Genomic DNA, 14,553 nt, shown 5'->3' with positions numbered 1-14,553 from the left:
GACAGGGCCTAGAAGCAAAAGGAGGGAGGCTTGAAAATACTATATTTATGCCCCAGGGCTTCTACTTCTGCCTTGCATTAAGGTCAGATTATTTGAAGTCCTGTTTGCAACCCAACAGTGAGTCATAAAAATCAGTAGAACAGTGTTTTACATCTTGACAGTGGTCAAATCTCAGTGAGTATAAACTTTCAATGTGTGTATTTCTTTTCTTTCTTTTTTTTTTTTTTGAGTCAGAGTCTCGCCCTGTCTCCCAGGCTAGAGTGCAGTGGCACAATCTCGGCTCACTGCCTCCTGGGTTCAAGCAATTCTCCTGCCTCAGCCTCCCGAGGAGCTGGGATTACAGGCACCCTCCAGCACACCCAGTTAATTTTTTGTATTTTTAGTAGATATGGGGTTTCGCCATGTTGCCTAGGCTGGTTTCGAACTCCTGAACTCAGGCAATCCGCCCACCTCGGCCTCCCAAAGTGCTGGGATTTCAGGCATGAGCCACCATGCCCGGCCCAATGTGTGTATTTCATGTTGGTATCATGGACCCCTTGATATGAAGGGATGAGAAGGGCACTTCCCTCTTGTGTTCTTCCCAAATTCCATAGCCCTGGACTGATGATTTTCATGAGAAAAACATAAGACAAACCCAAATTGAAGGGCATTCCACAAAATACTTGACTACTACTCTCCAAAAGGGTTAAGGTCACGGAAAACAAGGAAAAACTAAGAAATCATCACAAGATTCGAAGAGACTAAGAAGACAAAATGACTAAAGCATTGTAGAATATTAATGGAAAAACTGCTGAAATCTTATTATAGTCTATAGTTTAGTAAAACTGTAACTATTACCAGTAGAGATACGTAAACAGCAGGGAAAGGAAAAAGCTTCAGGGCAGAAGCAGGACTGGGCCTGTGGCATCTACAGGTGGGATGAATCCCTTTGGGGAAGACCTTGAATGAGAGATTGAAAGGAAGAGTGGGGTCTATCATTTGCAAAGCTGGCTGCATCTATTCCTCCTGCCCTTGGAGGCACACCCCAGGATCGTGCCACTCTTCTCACCGAGAATCTACACTGGTCCTGTGACGGGCTTTTGAATGCAATGGAGGTGATACCACGTGGCTTTCCAGCCTTGGCCTCTAGAGCCCTTGCCAGTTCTGCTCTGGATCTTTTGCTGCCCTGAGGCAGACAGGTAAGGAAGTCTATGCTGGACTCCCTAAGGATCAGTGGCCACCTGGAGAAACTAGCCGCACCATCCCAGACATTCCAACCCTTCCTGCAGAGGCTCCAGACATGTGAGTGAGACCCTTCAGGGCCAGCCAGCCCCCAGCCCACTCACCTGCTGACTGCAGCCTTGCAGGTGAGCCCAGGCAAAGCCACAGGAACTGCCCGCCAACCACAGAATTGTGGAAAATAATATATCATTACTTTCAGATTCATTACTTTTAGAGTGATTTGTTGCCAAAACCAGAAAATGAATATAGAGGGGATCTGCTTAACTAGAAGAGTCCATGACTCAGAACCTCACCCTCCACATACACCCAAGACCCTGCCTTCCTCATTCTAGAACATGGAGGCTCATTCACAACTCTGTTTATAGTATACTACATCAAGACAACACTGGATTCCCCAGGGCCACTGAGCCCTTCCAAGGCCAAGCCAGGCCAGGCCAGCAGGACCAGACAGCAGAACCCTGAGCTTGAACCTGGGTGTATTCACAGGGTACCCTCCTGCTGGCCCCTCCCTCCCACACTCTGGCTCAGATCTTGTGACCCACCACATAGGGACATGGTTCTCTGGGATGGATTTTCCAACCCAAATGCTTTCAGGCACTCCCACCACTGCCAACAGGATCCTAACAATGACATGAGACAGACCTCTTACATGCCACGACCCTTTTACATCTGGTGAAGCCTATAGACCCCTTCTCAGAATAACATTTACTTAAATGCAAAAAAAAAACATTATACAGGAAAAAATATTTAATCAAATAAACAGGCTTACAATGGTGTATTCATTTTCTATTGCTGCTATAACAAATTACCATCGCTTCATGGTGTAAAACAGCACAGATTTATTATTTTACAATACTGAAGTTCAGAAGTCTAAATTGGGTTGGCAATGCTGTGTTTCTTCTGGAAGCTCTTGGGGAAAACCCATTTCCTGTCATTTTCCAGCTTCTAGAAGCTGACCAAATTCCTTGGCTAGTGGCTCGCATCACTCCACCCCTGCCTCCTTCATCACACCTCACACACATCGCATCACACCCAACAAATTCCTATTGGCGTGTTAGGTTCTGGGGGTTCAGAGGTTCTAGGAATTAGGATATGGACATCTTTGAAGTGACATTATTCTGCCTACCATAAAAGGAAACCAATTATATTGAAATTAAGTTATCAAAATATTACAAACCAAGTTTTCAATCTAGTAACACATGTGCTTCCTTACTGACCTGTTAAACAACAAGATCTACTGAAGGGTCTAATCACTGCCGTAATTTCAATGTAATGATAAATGTAAGGAGTATTTTAAGATAACTGCAAAAACTTTCATGTGATATGAAAATAGCTACATTTTCTATTAGTGACAAAGTCACAAGTACTAATATTACCTACATTCAACGTTGAAAAAAATGCTAATTAGTTGGGCGTGGTGGCACGTGCCTATAGTCCCAGCTACTCTGGAGGCTGAGGCAGGAGAATTGCTTGAACCCAGGAGGCGGAGGTTGCAATGAGCTGAGATCGCGCCACTACACTCCAGCTTGGGTGACTGAGCAAGACTCCATCTCAAAAAAAAAAAAAGAAAGAAAGAAAAAAAATGCTAAATTTTCAAGAAGTTAGCCAAAATAAATATGCACTTTTTTCCAATCCAAGTTCATAGGTCCTCTGAATTTTCTCCAAGAACCCATGTGAGAACTCCTGGCTGAGGGATTTGGCCCAGAAATGTTTGCATTTTCCTAAGGGCAACTGACACCCTAAAAGGTGAGACACCGGCGGAGGGATTCCGGGCACTCTCACTTGCTGAGGCCCTGCTCCCTCAAACCACAGTGCAGGCTGATAGAGTAACTCGCCCACCATACCACACTTGGTAAATGATGCTTTGCTCCTTTCACCCCACCACACTGAGCACAATGGGTACGGGGCCTGGCAGGAGGGTGGAGGAGACCTCACCTCCTTCTCATTTAATTTTCCTAACTACCCTCTGAGGGAGTTACTTTGATTTCTCTCCTACAAACAAGGAGGCCAGTCAGAGGGCTGGGGACTGTCCCAACTCACTGAATAGAAGAGAGGTGGGGGAGATCAGAAGAAAGAGGGACAGGCAAAGGCAGGTGGGGGACTGGAGGGGCAAGTGGGGGTGGGGGGCAGAGGTTGGGGGAGACCTGTGCATCCAGGGCCAGGGGAGCCGAGGGGACAGAGGGTTACCAGCTGAAGCCTTACCTTGCTCTTACAGTGGATCTTGGCCCCCGAGTTTACCAGGATCTGGAGGATTCGTAAGTGGCCGAACCAGGCAGACAGGAGAAGCGCGTTCATCCCAAACTGGGGGAGAGGACATACAGGAGGTGAGAAGAATGTGGGAAGGCATGGCCGTGCCAGCCAGGCCCTGTGCCTTATGATTAAACCATACAACCAGAAGGAACTATAAGTGCCACTCAGTCCAGGGAGCTCCAAGCTTTAGGAATTTTAAGACCAATTTTTTTTTTTTTTTAAATAGAGGCTGATGTACTGTTGCAAACTTCTTAAATTTATTTTTTGCTAAATGAAACTTAAAAATAAAACAGCTGCTGGCCAGGCTCGGTGGCTCATGCCTGTTATCCCAGCACTTTGGGAGGCTGAGGCGGGAGGATCACATGAAGTCAGGAGTTCAAGACCAGCCTGGCCAACATGGTGGAACCCCGTCTCTACCAAAAATACAAAAATTAGCGGGCGTGGTGGTGGGCACTTGTAATCCCAGCTACTTGAGAGGTTGAGGCAGGAGAATCACTTGAACCCAGGAGGCGGAGGTTGCAGTGAGCTGAGATCCACCACTGCATTCCAGCCTGAGCGTCAGAGTGAGACTTCGTCTCAAAACAAACAAACAAACAAACAAACAAAACGGCTGCCATTTACTCTCATCATCATTTCATAAAGAAAGACCATTTTAGAAGAAAAAATTTGTAAGGAACCAATCTTAGAATATATTCTTGGCAAATAAAGCTTCATAACTGGGCATGGTGGTTCACGCCTGTAATCCCAACACTTTGAGATGAGGATCACTTGAGCCCAGGAGTTTGAAACCAGAATGGGCAAAATAGGGGGACCCCCATCTCTACAGACATTTTTTAAAAATAAGCCAGGCATGGAGGCACACTCCTGTGGTCCCAGCTACTCAGGAGGCTGAGGTGGGAGGATTGCTTGAGCCCAGGAGATAGAGGCTGCAATGAGCTGTGATCGCACCACTGCACTCCAGCCTTGGTGACAGAGCAAAACCCTGTCTCAAAAACCAACAAACAAACAAAGACAAAAAACAAATGTAGCTTCATAAAAAATACATTGTCCCTGTTTTCTGATTTGCTATGACTGGTGAAGACCTTTTCCTGGACTGGTGTTTAAGAATGGACTGTTTAAATCTCCCATAGAGGCTGGGCATGGTGGCTCAGGCCTGTAACCTCAATATTTTGGGAGGGACCAAGGTGGGAGGATCGCTTGAGCCCAGGAGTTCAAGACCAGCCTGGGCAACATAGTGAGACCTGTCTCTACAAAAAAATTAATTAGCTGGGCATGGTGGTGTGTGTGCCTGTGGTCCCAGGCACCTGAGAGACTGAAGTGAGAGGATCATTTGAACCCGGGAGGCAAGGGTTACGGTGAGCCAAAATTGCACCGCTGCACTCCAGCCTGGGCAACGGAGTGAGAGCCTGTCTCAAAAATAAATAAATAAATAAATAAATATCCCATAAAATATCTTCAAAGCAGATAGCTTAAGTCTGCAGCACCACACCACCTCACGAGACATCCCTGCACAGTCAAACACTGGCTTCTGTTAGAAATGCCTCCTCCAGGCGGAGCTTGCAGTAAGCGAAGATCGCGCCACTGCACTCCAGCCTGGGTGACAGAGCAAGACTCCGTCTCAAAAAAAAAAAAAAAAGAAAAAAGAAAAGGAAGAAATGCCTCCTCGAGCTCTGTTGAAATCTGCAATCCTGCAATTTCCATCCCACCAACTCTCTGGAGCAACTGAAAATATGTCTGTGCCTCCACTCAGGGCAGCCCCAGGCCTGTTTGCAGGGTGCTCTTCCTCCACATCTGCACCGTGTGTGCTCCAGGGTCCCCAGAGCCCCTTCAGTGACCTCCACTGCAGTAGGGTTCCACACTTCCCCCATCTCCCTGGAGTCTTTTCTTCTCTGTGAAGAGCAACCCCAGGCCTCCAAACTCACCTCTGGGGATACATCAAGAGCCAGCCAGATCCTGGGAATGGTTTTTTGCAGTGCCTCCTTGGGTGTGGCTCCACCAGGAGCCTTTGTGAGGGGTACCAAGAAAAGGGGTCTTAGCGGCTGGCACCAGAATTCCTCTTAGGGAGGGAACTGTGTTTGGGTAAAAGCCTTGACAAAGGGTTGAGGCAAAAGATGAAACTCAGAGGGCACTCACTGATCAGCAGGCTCCCGAGCATCCAAAGAGAGTTGCTCTGCTCTGCTTTAGAAACAGGCGGGAATTTGGAGGCAGGAAGCGGGCGGTGCAGACAAGGACAGCACTGGAGAGAGGGAGGGGAGCAGAGGCTGGGCCCAAGGCAAGGAAAGAATCAAGGGCCTTTAAAGAACAGAATGTCAAAGAGGGGGTTTTAGGATTTTTACATTGTTTTTGTGTGTGATATAGGTCCCCTCTATATCTCAGTTTGGAAAGCCATCCCACACTACAAGCCTTCTGTGAATGGAGTCCCAGGGAGAGGCACCATGTTTGGGATGAAGCCAGGGTGGAATCAAAGGACTATTTGCAAAATTTCAAGAGGATGCCAAAAGTTGACCAAAAGTAAGAGACAGCAAGGACCACAAGCATTTAAATTCTTCCTCCTGAAATCCTAGGGAAGGTGTTGGACCCAGCAAAGAGCCTCAAATGAGGGTCTATCATCCAAGATTGGGGCATATTTTTTAAAATTTAAAAACAAACAAACAAACAAAAAAAACCAAATGAGGGTCTACATCTGGCCTTAACTAGAGCTGAAGAGGCCAGGAGACCCGGCACTGGCTCAGAGCTCAGCGCCTGGTAGAATATCAGCAACTGTGGGCTGGCTGCAGGAGGGAGGAAAAAGAACAAGCACCGGCAGAGTCCAGAGGAAGAAGTCCACAGGCGCTCAGGAATAAAAAGGGTAAAGGCTCAGGACTGGGGGAGGGACAGCCATGGGAGCCAGAGCCTCCTGACAGTGGGGACCCCCGGGATATGTCACGGTCCTAAACCAGCTTTCCCCACATACATAGTTCCTAGGAACTATCCAAGCCAGAGTCCTGTGGCATATCACTAGAGATCTTCCTCCAGCAACAGGATTTCCTTTCTCCAGTATCTCCTGAACCCCATTACTACAGCAGGCAAGCCCACCATGCTGTCTTATTTTTCAAAATGTTACGTATTGCCATTTGCAAAAGAAGCAGAGAGGTTTTTGTTTGTTTGTTTGTTTGTGACGGAGTCTCACTCTGTCACCCAGGTTGGAGTGCAGTGCTGTAATCTAGGTTTACGGCAACCTCCGTCTCCCAGGTTCAAGCGATTCTCCTGCCTCAGCCTCTCCAGTAGCTGGGATCACAGGAGTGCGCCACCATACCTGGCTAATTTTTGTATTTTTAGTAGAGACGGGGTTTCACCATGTTGGCCAGGCTGGTCTGGAACTTCTGATCTCAGGTGATTCCTCCTGCGTCGGCCTCCCAAACTGCTGGGATTACTGGTGTGAGCCACCGCGTCCAGCCAACCGGGAGGATTTCTAAAAGGGCCCCCTCTTACTGTTCTCCCTCATAGCTTCTTTTTTCACTAAACCCTCGAAGGAACAAGTGACAGCATAGTGGTGTTAGTGGGGGTCTTTGTGGGTAGAAAGAGTTGATGCAAGAGCCTCTAGTGTTTCACCAGGGAGCTCAGACTAAGGATCCTAGACGTTCTGCTCCTAAAGGCATCCCTAAATGAGGCCTAAGCAGGTACAGGGAAGAGACAGGATTGGGGAATGGGGAGGTAAGGGTTGCTGCCTCACTTCAACCCCAACTAGTACTCAACCCCCACACAGCAGGGCCTGGGAGCAGAGAGAAGCTGGAACAAAGAAAACTGTTTTCTTTTTTTTTTTTTTGAGACGGAGTCTGGCTCTGTCGCCCAGGCTGGAGTGCAATGGCCGGATCTCAGCTCACTGCAAGCTCCGCCTCCCGGGTTCACGCCATTCTCCTGCCTCAGCCTCGCTAGTAGCTGGGACTACATGCGCCCGTCACCTTGCCCGGCTAGTTTTTTTTTCTGTTTTTTTAGTAGAGACGGGGTTTCACCGTGTTAGCCAGGATGGTCTCGATCTCCTGACCTCGTGATCCGCCCGTCTCGGCCTCCCAAAGTGCTGGGATTACAGGCTTGAGCCACCGCGCCCGGCCTAGAAAACTGTTTTCATGGACAACTAAGTCGCTGCAGGGAAGTTTATGGTTTTATTTTTTATTTTAAAATTTTTACCTATTTATTTATTTAGACACCAGTTTATAAGACTGGCTAATTTTTGTATTTTTTGGTAGAGACGGAGTTTCGCCATGTTGCCCAGGCTCGTCTCAAACTCCTGGGCTCAAGTGATCTACCTGCTTGGCCTCCCAAAGTACCGAGATTACAGGCATGAGTCATCGCGCCCAGGCACTTTTTAAAATTTAAATGTAGACAAAGCCATAAGAGTATCCCTTTCAAATGTCATTATTAGATTCCGCCTTTTTCCCAAACCTGTAGAGATAATTTTACAGACCCCGTTACTCATCAGTGCTCTCTCTCAGCAACACACTGCCTGCCAATTGTTTAACTAAGACTGTTAGTCTTTATCCAAGACTTTGATTGAAGTGTTAGCCAGGGCAGAGCCCTGTGGCATATCATGAGAGACCTTCCTCCTGGTGCTTTTGCTAATCAGGCCTCTATCAATCCACCCAATTATCTGTTCTACAGCCCTCTCCCTGTTCACATGCTTTCATGAGGGACTGAAAAGGCTCTCTGAGAACTGAAAGACCCTTGAAAGTGGAGAGCTCTTCATTACTGTATAGGAGGAACATGGAACCAGTGCAGTGTCCCTGGCACCTGAAGCCTTTGACTCCCTGCCACTCTGCACCTGAATGTCTGCATATTAGCAGCAATCTCAGCAACCGGCTCATAGACCCAGCGAGATCTCCAGTGCCCCCCACCACCCTGAGACAGACAGACAGACAGACAGACACGCACACACAGACGTGCCTCTGTGAGGGCCCCTACCGCATCCTCCTCGTCCACAGCAGCCTCGTGCTCCAGAAGCAGACGCACAGCCTGCTCGTGTCCCGCACCTGCAGCCCAGTGCAAGGCCACCCTGCCCACCTGCCCGGAGGGAGATGACACTTGTCAGGTGCTGCTGCCACCTGGCTGCCTGGACCACCTCCCACACCCTCCGCCAGGACAGCTGGTCTGCAGGCTGGAAGGGTCTTTGCTGGCTCTGGTCCCCCCCGTTCTGCCACATGCTCCTCTCCTGCATGGCAACCAAAGCCAACATAGTAAAATGACTGGACCCATCTGTCCCCATCTAAAACTCTTTAGTTTCTCATGGCTATCAGAATAAACTCCTGACCCTGGAGATGATGAGGCGCTGCATGGTCTGGCGCTGCCCACCCCTGCTTCTCAGAAATGCCAAGCAGCTTCCCACCTCTAGGCCTTTTCCTGCTGTTGCCCCTGCTGGAAAGCCCATGTGGCCAAGGATTATCCTCCAAGTCCCTGAGAGGCACTGGAGTCCCTGGGTTCTGTCCCCTTCCTTCTCTCAGAATGGGGCTGAAGGGGCCTGATGCACCATCTCATTCTCAGACCACCCTGGCAGTTCAAAATGCCATCCAAGCAGGCCTGGGGGAAGCTGGCCTGTGGCCCCTGTGCCCACTTCTCCCCTCTGTAGTTTTCAGCTTACAAGGGGACAATGAAAGGAAGCACTAGTTTTCTGCGTGGTCTCAGGCAAGCCACATCCCCTCTCTGGAGCCCAGCTGCTCCTTCCTTCCTCAGGGTTTCTGCCCATACTGTTCTCTCTGCCTAGAATACTGTCCTTCACCTGGCTCCTCAAAAATGCCACTTCCGGGAGGGTGAGGTGGCCCACGCCTGTAATCCCAGCACTTTGGGAGGCTGAGGTGGGAGGATAGCTTGAGTCCAGGAGTTTGAGACCAGCCTGGGCAACATAGCAAGACCCCTATCTCTAGAAAAAATACAAAATTAGCCTGGCATGGTGGTGCGTGCCTGTAGTCTCAGCTACTCAGGAGGCTGAGGTGGGAGGATCAACTGAGCCCAGGAAGGTCAAGGCTGCAGTGAGCTGTGATTGTTCCACTGCGCTCCAGCCTGGGTGATGTGAGGTCCTGTCTCAAAGAAAAAATAAAAAAAGCCACCTCCTTGGGAGGCTTTTCCCGACCCTCCTGCACACACTGTTACGACAACTTATCACAGAGAGAATGAATTGTTTGTGGGATGCTTTGTGTAATGTCTGTCCTCCTCTTTTGCCCATCTCCCAGCTTCTGGCTGCTGACCTTTGACCCTAGCCCTCCTGGCTCTAACTTCTCAGATGGGTCCCAGAAGTTAAGAGTTTGACCTCTGGAATTGCCAAGCCTGGCTTGGAATCCTGACCCTGACCTTGGGTGGGGGTCCAACCACTCTAAGCCTTAGATTCCTTAGATTCCTCGAGACAATGCAGGCCATGAGGACAGAGCCTGAGCCTCCCTCCAAGTTAACACATGCAAATGTATTAACTGCCTGTAGCTCAGATGAACTGTTCCCCCTGTGTACTGGCATTATCATGACACTATCCCAGGTGCCCCGATTCAGAGAAGCTCATTACGCACGTGGTTTCTGGCCCTGGTGTTAACCCTCCTCCCAATCAGCTCCTGCATCCTGCTGACGTTGTTCTGGCGGGCGGCCTCGTGGAGCTGCCTCTCCAGAGGAAGCACTATGGGGAGAAAATGGGGTGCAGGATGAGAGGGAGGATCCCCCACACTGCAGACACCAGAGGTAAACAGCCTGTTCCCACTCCTGGACATTGCTGGGGCAGGGGTCTTTCAGCTAGGAATGGGGGCAGAGCGGCACAGCCCTCTTCCCTCTCAAGGTCAGGGTCCTCCCTAGACAGGCTGTTCTTCTTCATTAACTCATCCCACAGCCACGCAACCAGGACGTGGTGAAACCCCAAAGACGGAAGAGCAGGGCAAAGCCATTTGCAGCAGCCTAAATGTGTGCCTCATTATCCAAGTTTCACGTACCCTCCCAAGAGCTGCTCTTGGGGAAGGAAATGAAATTAACTCCCTCTGGAGTCAGTAACCACCTTTTCAGTCTAGTGTAGAAAACAGCCAGGATTTACTGAGCCACCTATTTCGTGCCAGCGCCGGGTGAGGCCAGAAGCACATTTACCCCACTCCTGTACCTTCCATCTCCTTGCTCCTCCACCCCTTCTTCCAACCCCTCTGTTGCCCAGACTGGAGTGCAGTGGCATGATCTTGTCTCACTGCAACCTCCGCCTCCCAGGTTCAAGCGATTCTCCCACCTCAGCCTCCTCAGTAGCTGGGATTACAAGTGTGTGCTACCACACCTGGTTAATTTTTGTGTATTTGGTAGAGACAGGGTTTCACCAGGTTGGCTGGGCTGGTCCCCAACTCCTGACCTCAAGTGATCAGCCTGCCTCGGCCTCCCAAAGTGCTGGGATTACGGGTGTGAGCCACAGCACCCAGCCTCTTCCAACCCCTCTTGCCCAAATCCTAACCAGCTTTCACCTGCCCACGCTGAGGCCACCTCGATTGTGGTCTCTCTCTTCTCTCTGCTCCTCTCACCCTCGTCACTGCACCTTTAGCACAGAGTCTCAGATTAAAGGGAACCTCAGAGCTCCCCCTGCCCACCCCTGTCACACACAGCTGTGGGCTCAGGGTCAGACTGCAGGTTAGCGTCTGAGCCAGGAGGACCCAGGGCCAGATGATCCCTACAGGAGCCCCTTGCTGCCGTCATCCAGACGGCTCTTAATTGTGAGGATGTCTAGTCTCCAAGCATTTTGGAGGCCCTGGCCACACTTGACCCTTCCTGATCCACCCACAGCTCACAGCAGGCCCAAAGGTGGGCACAGTAGGAACCCACAAAACTCTGCTTCTGAACCAGGCATGGCGGCTCATGCGTACAATCCCAGCAGTTTGGGAGGTCAAAGCAGGAGGATGGCTTGAAGCCAGGAGTTCGAGACCAGCCTGGGCTACAAAGCAAAACCCCCATCTCTACAAAAAAGTTTTTTAAAAAATTAGCCAGGTGTGGTGGCACATGCCTGTAGTCCCAGCTACTCAGGAGGCTAAGGCAAGAAGATTGCTTGAGCCCGGGAGTTTGAGGCTGCCAATGAACTATAATTGCACCTCTGCACTCCAGCCTGGGCAACAGAGTGAGACCCTGTCTCTAAAAAGAAAACACAAACAGGCCGGGCGTGGTGGCTCACACCTGTAATCCCAGCTCTTTGGGAGGCTGAGGTGGATGGATCACGAGGTCAGCAGATCAAGACCATCCTGGCCAACACAGTGAAACCCGGTCTGTACTAAAAACACAAAAATTAGTTGGGCATGGTGGTGCACACCTGTAGTCCCAGCTACTCAGGAGGCTGAGGCAGGAGAATTGCTTCAACCCGGGAGGCGGAGGTTGCAGTGAGCTGAGATCACGCCACTGCACTCCAGCCTGGGTGACAGAGCGAGACTCTGTCTCAAAAAAAAAACAAAAAAGAAAAAAGAAAACAGAAACAAAAAAAAAATCTGCTTGTATGAGTGATACCAACAATCCCCATACGAATAGATGCCTGTCCCCTCTCCCAAAGTGCTCACACATACTAACACAGACAAATATTTGCTGGCCCTTTGCATAGTCACTGCAGGGCAAGTGACCCCACAGCTTTCATGTTTGGTCCGGTATGAATGTCTGAACCCAGCCCCTTTGTGTATCCAGGGACAGGTGATGAGTGTCTTGGTAGGGAAGGCTAAGATTCACTGAGGTGAGAGACAGGCCTGCCATGCAGTTTGCTTTTCTAGATAAATTCCACACAGACTTCTCCAGATGTGAAAGAGGATCTTGAGCTTTCTGGGGCCTCATGGATACAACCTGTGGACCTCAGAGTTGCTACCCCGGGAGGCAATCACACAGTCCTGGGTTCAACTCTGGGTGAACCACTTCCTAGCTGTGTTAGGCAGTTTCCTCATCTGCAAAACGGGAGCGTGAGCTTCCTTACAAGGTTAATATAATGATTAGAATCGAGATATGAAAGCTCCCTGGTACAGTATCTGGCACATAATGACCATACCACCACCACCATCACCATCATCACTATTATTCCTCCAAGGCGAAGGGTCAAATTCTGGTAGCCAAAGAGAGCTGCCTCTTCAGGTGTGAGCTTACAGCAGCCTGGGTTCTAGTACTTGCCCTACCACTTTCTAGCAGCAGCATCCTGGGCTAGCCACATCCCCCTTGTAGGTCTGTTTCTTCCATTGTAAAATTGGGGGAGGGTGAAGAAAGAGATCTGTATAGGTCCCTTCCTGACTGGCACCCTGTGTCTTATCTGCAGCTTAGGGCGATTGGCCTGGTTTGTATTTGCAAACAGCCAGGAGTCCCAGAGGGAAGCCAGCAGACACTACCTACTGCCAGGCCACAGAAGGTTAAGTTAGAATGAAATCAAGTTCTGTCTCATCTCTTCCATCCACCTCCCACATCCAATACCCAATGAGCTGTCTGAGCCTTTGCCCATGCTGGGTCCTCTGCCCAGAATTCTCTGCCACACACACCAATGCTCCATTGCTACACATTCTTCGCAGGCCCCCTCAAGTGATCCTCCACCCCAGACAGAATCATGTACCTACTCTGAAATAATTAGCATCTTGATTGAGCATTCCCACCCCCAACACATTCCTCAGCTGAGTAGATGCAGTGTGCCAGCATTTTGGACACTATGGGTCTCAAAGGAATCCAGTGAGCTGCACTATGCGCATTTGAGGGAGAGCCCCGGGGCAGCTGTCCGGCAGCTGTCGGGGATTCAGCTGTGGGGGTTCGGCCAGGCTGCAGGATCAAGGACTCACAGTGCAGACACCGACACAATCCTTCTCTCCCCTCTCCCAGACAGTGCAGCCAAAGCTGCCCCAGGCCAGCTGATGCCCACACAGACGCTGCTGCCCGGCCTAGAGGCCCTGGCACTGGGCGCACTCCTTGAGGGAGGCTTAGAGTTGCCCCTATCCCACCTGTGGCCAGTCAGGCTCCTCCCCTCTGACTGCGTGCCCCATCCGATGCGGTCTCCACTCGCTATCCAGCCCCAGCATTCCGGGGGAGCTGGGGCTTTCAGCACTTCTACCACCCAATGGCTGCGTGACCTTGAACAACTCATTTGAACACCCTGTGCCTCAGTTTCTCATCTGCAAAATGAAGATAACGTAATGTCCTACCCAAATGGCCGAAGCGAAGATCAAATGACGTGCCTCTCCTGGGTCAAGGCCTGGCACACAAAGTACAGCACGCAGTCAAGGATCGCTATTACCTTTATTATTTGTAGCTAACCTCTCAGCCGCTGCTCCCCGCTCACCTGGCGGGTGGCGCCCCCGTGTCCCAGATGCACGGGCAAGGTCCCCTTGGCCCGCTGCGCGGACCGGTAACCATTCCGCTCGGAGCCACACAGACACCCAAGTCAGAGGTGGCCGTTCGGAGGGCAACAACGTCACCCCTGACACTCCCCAAACGGATGCGGGGGTCCTCTCGGCCTCGGCCCCCCCTGCCCGTTCCCCAGCCAGGCTAACTCACGGCCGTCGGTCTCCCACGCCAGGTCCTCCTGCATCCCGCCGTTCCGCAGCCCCTGCGCGCGCTGGCGCCCGGGTGCGAGGTGCGCGTCCGCTGGGGCTGGGCCCGGAGAGCCGAGAGGAGGGGGCGGTCGCTCCGCCAGATCCCACGCCCCGCCTTCTAGGAACGCAGATGCAGCGGCCACCCCAGTACCGGACCAGGATGCAGGTCCCTCCTCCTGCTCCCTTAACCTGCCCACTGCTCCGCGCCCGAAGCCTGCGGGTCGGGACCACGCCGAGTTCCGCAGGGGCCCCTGACCCAGTCTCCTCCCCAGGAGTTCGCCCAGCCTCCCCAGCCCTGGAGATAGATGCGCACAAGGCATCTAGCAGGCTCACCCTCCTCGCGCCTCTCAGGACTCGGAGGGATGAGCCTTGGGCCCGCCGCCTCAGGCGCAGAAACCCCAGGATGTGAGCTGGCGTTTAAGGAACCACAACCTCAGCAGCTCTGCAAGCATATGAAGAGATTTTTCAGTGTTCAGAAAGATGACAATGAGATATCACTTACACCCATTAAGACTGGCAAAAATTAGAAAGTTGAATAATGCCAAATGTCGGTGGAGAATATGGAGCTGTC

At 50.9% G+C, this 14,553-nt stretch overlaps 1 protein-coding gene across 3 annotated transcripts in view; it reads right to left on the bottom strand.

Moving 5' to 3' along the window:
• Positions 1 to 14,243, bottom strand: part of ANKDD1A (ankyrin repeat and death domain containing 1A) — a 43,520-nt gene extending 29,277 nt beyond the window's left edge. For 2 of the 3 annotated variants that reach the window (XM_050795957.1, XM_050795955.1), the window contains exons 1-3: positions 9,999 to 11,025; positions 8,410 to 8,508; positions 3,424 to 3,522 (exon numbers count right to left, since the gene is read on the bottom strand). In XM_050795957.1, the coding sequence (XP_050651914.1) occupies positions 3,424 to 3,522; positions 8,410 to 8,508; positions 9,999 to 10,193 (393 nt within the window). In that variant the 5' untranslated portion in view covers positions 10,194 to 11,025. Of the gene's footprint in view, positions 1 to 3,423; positions 3,523 to 8,409; positions 8,509 to 9,998; positions 11,026 to 13,944 lie in introns of those variants that run through there. The other variant, XM_050795956.1, reaches the window with a different exon arrangement.
• Between the last annotated feature and the right edge of the window lie 310 nt (positions 14,244 to 14,553).

The sequence above is a fragment of the Macaca thibetana genome, chromosome 7, assembly GCF_024542745.1.
Source record: "Macaca thibetana thibetana isolate TM-01 chromosome 7, ASM2454274v1, whole genome shotgun sequence".
NCBI lineage: Eukaryota > Metazoa > Chordata > Mammalia > Primates > Cercopithecidae > Macaca > Macaca thibetana.
Note: the sequence above shows the minus strand (reverse complement) of the source record. Positions and strands in the feature narration are given on the sequence as shown.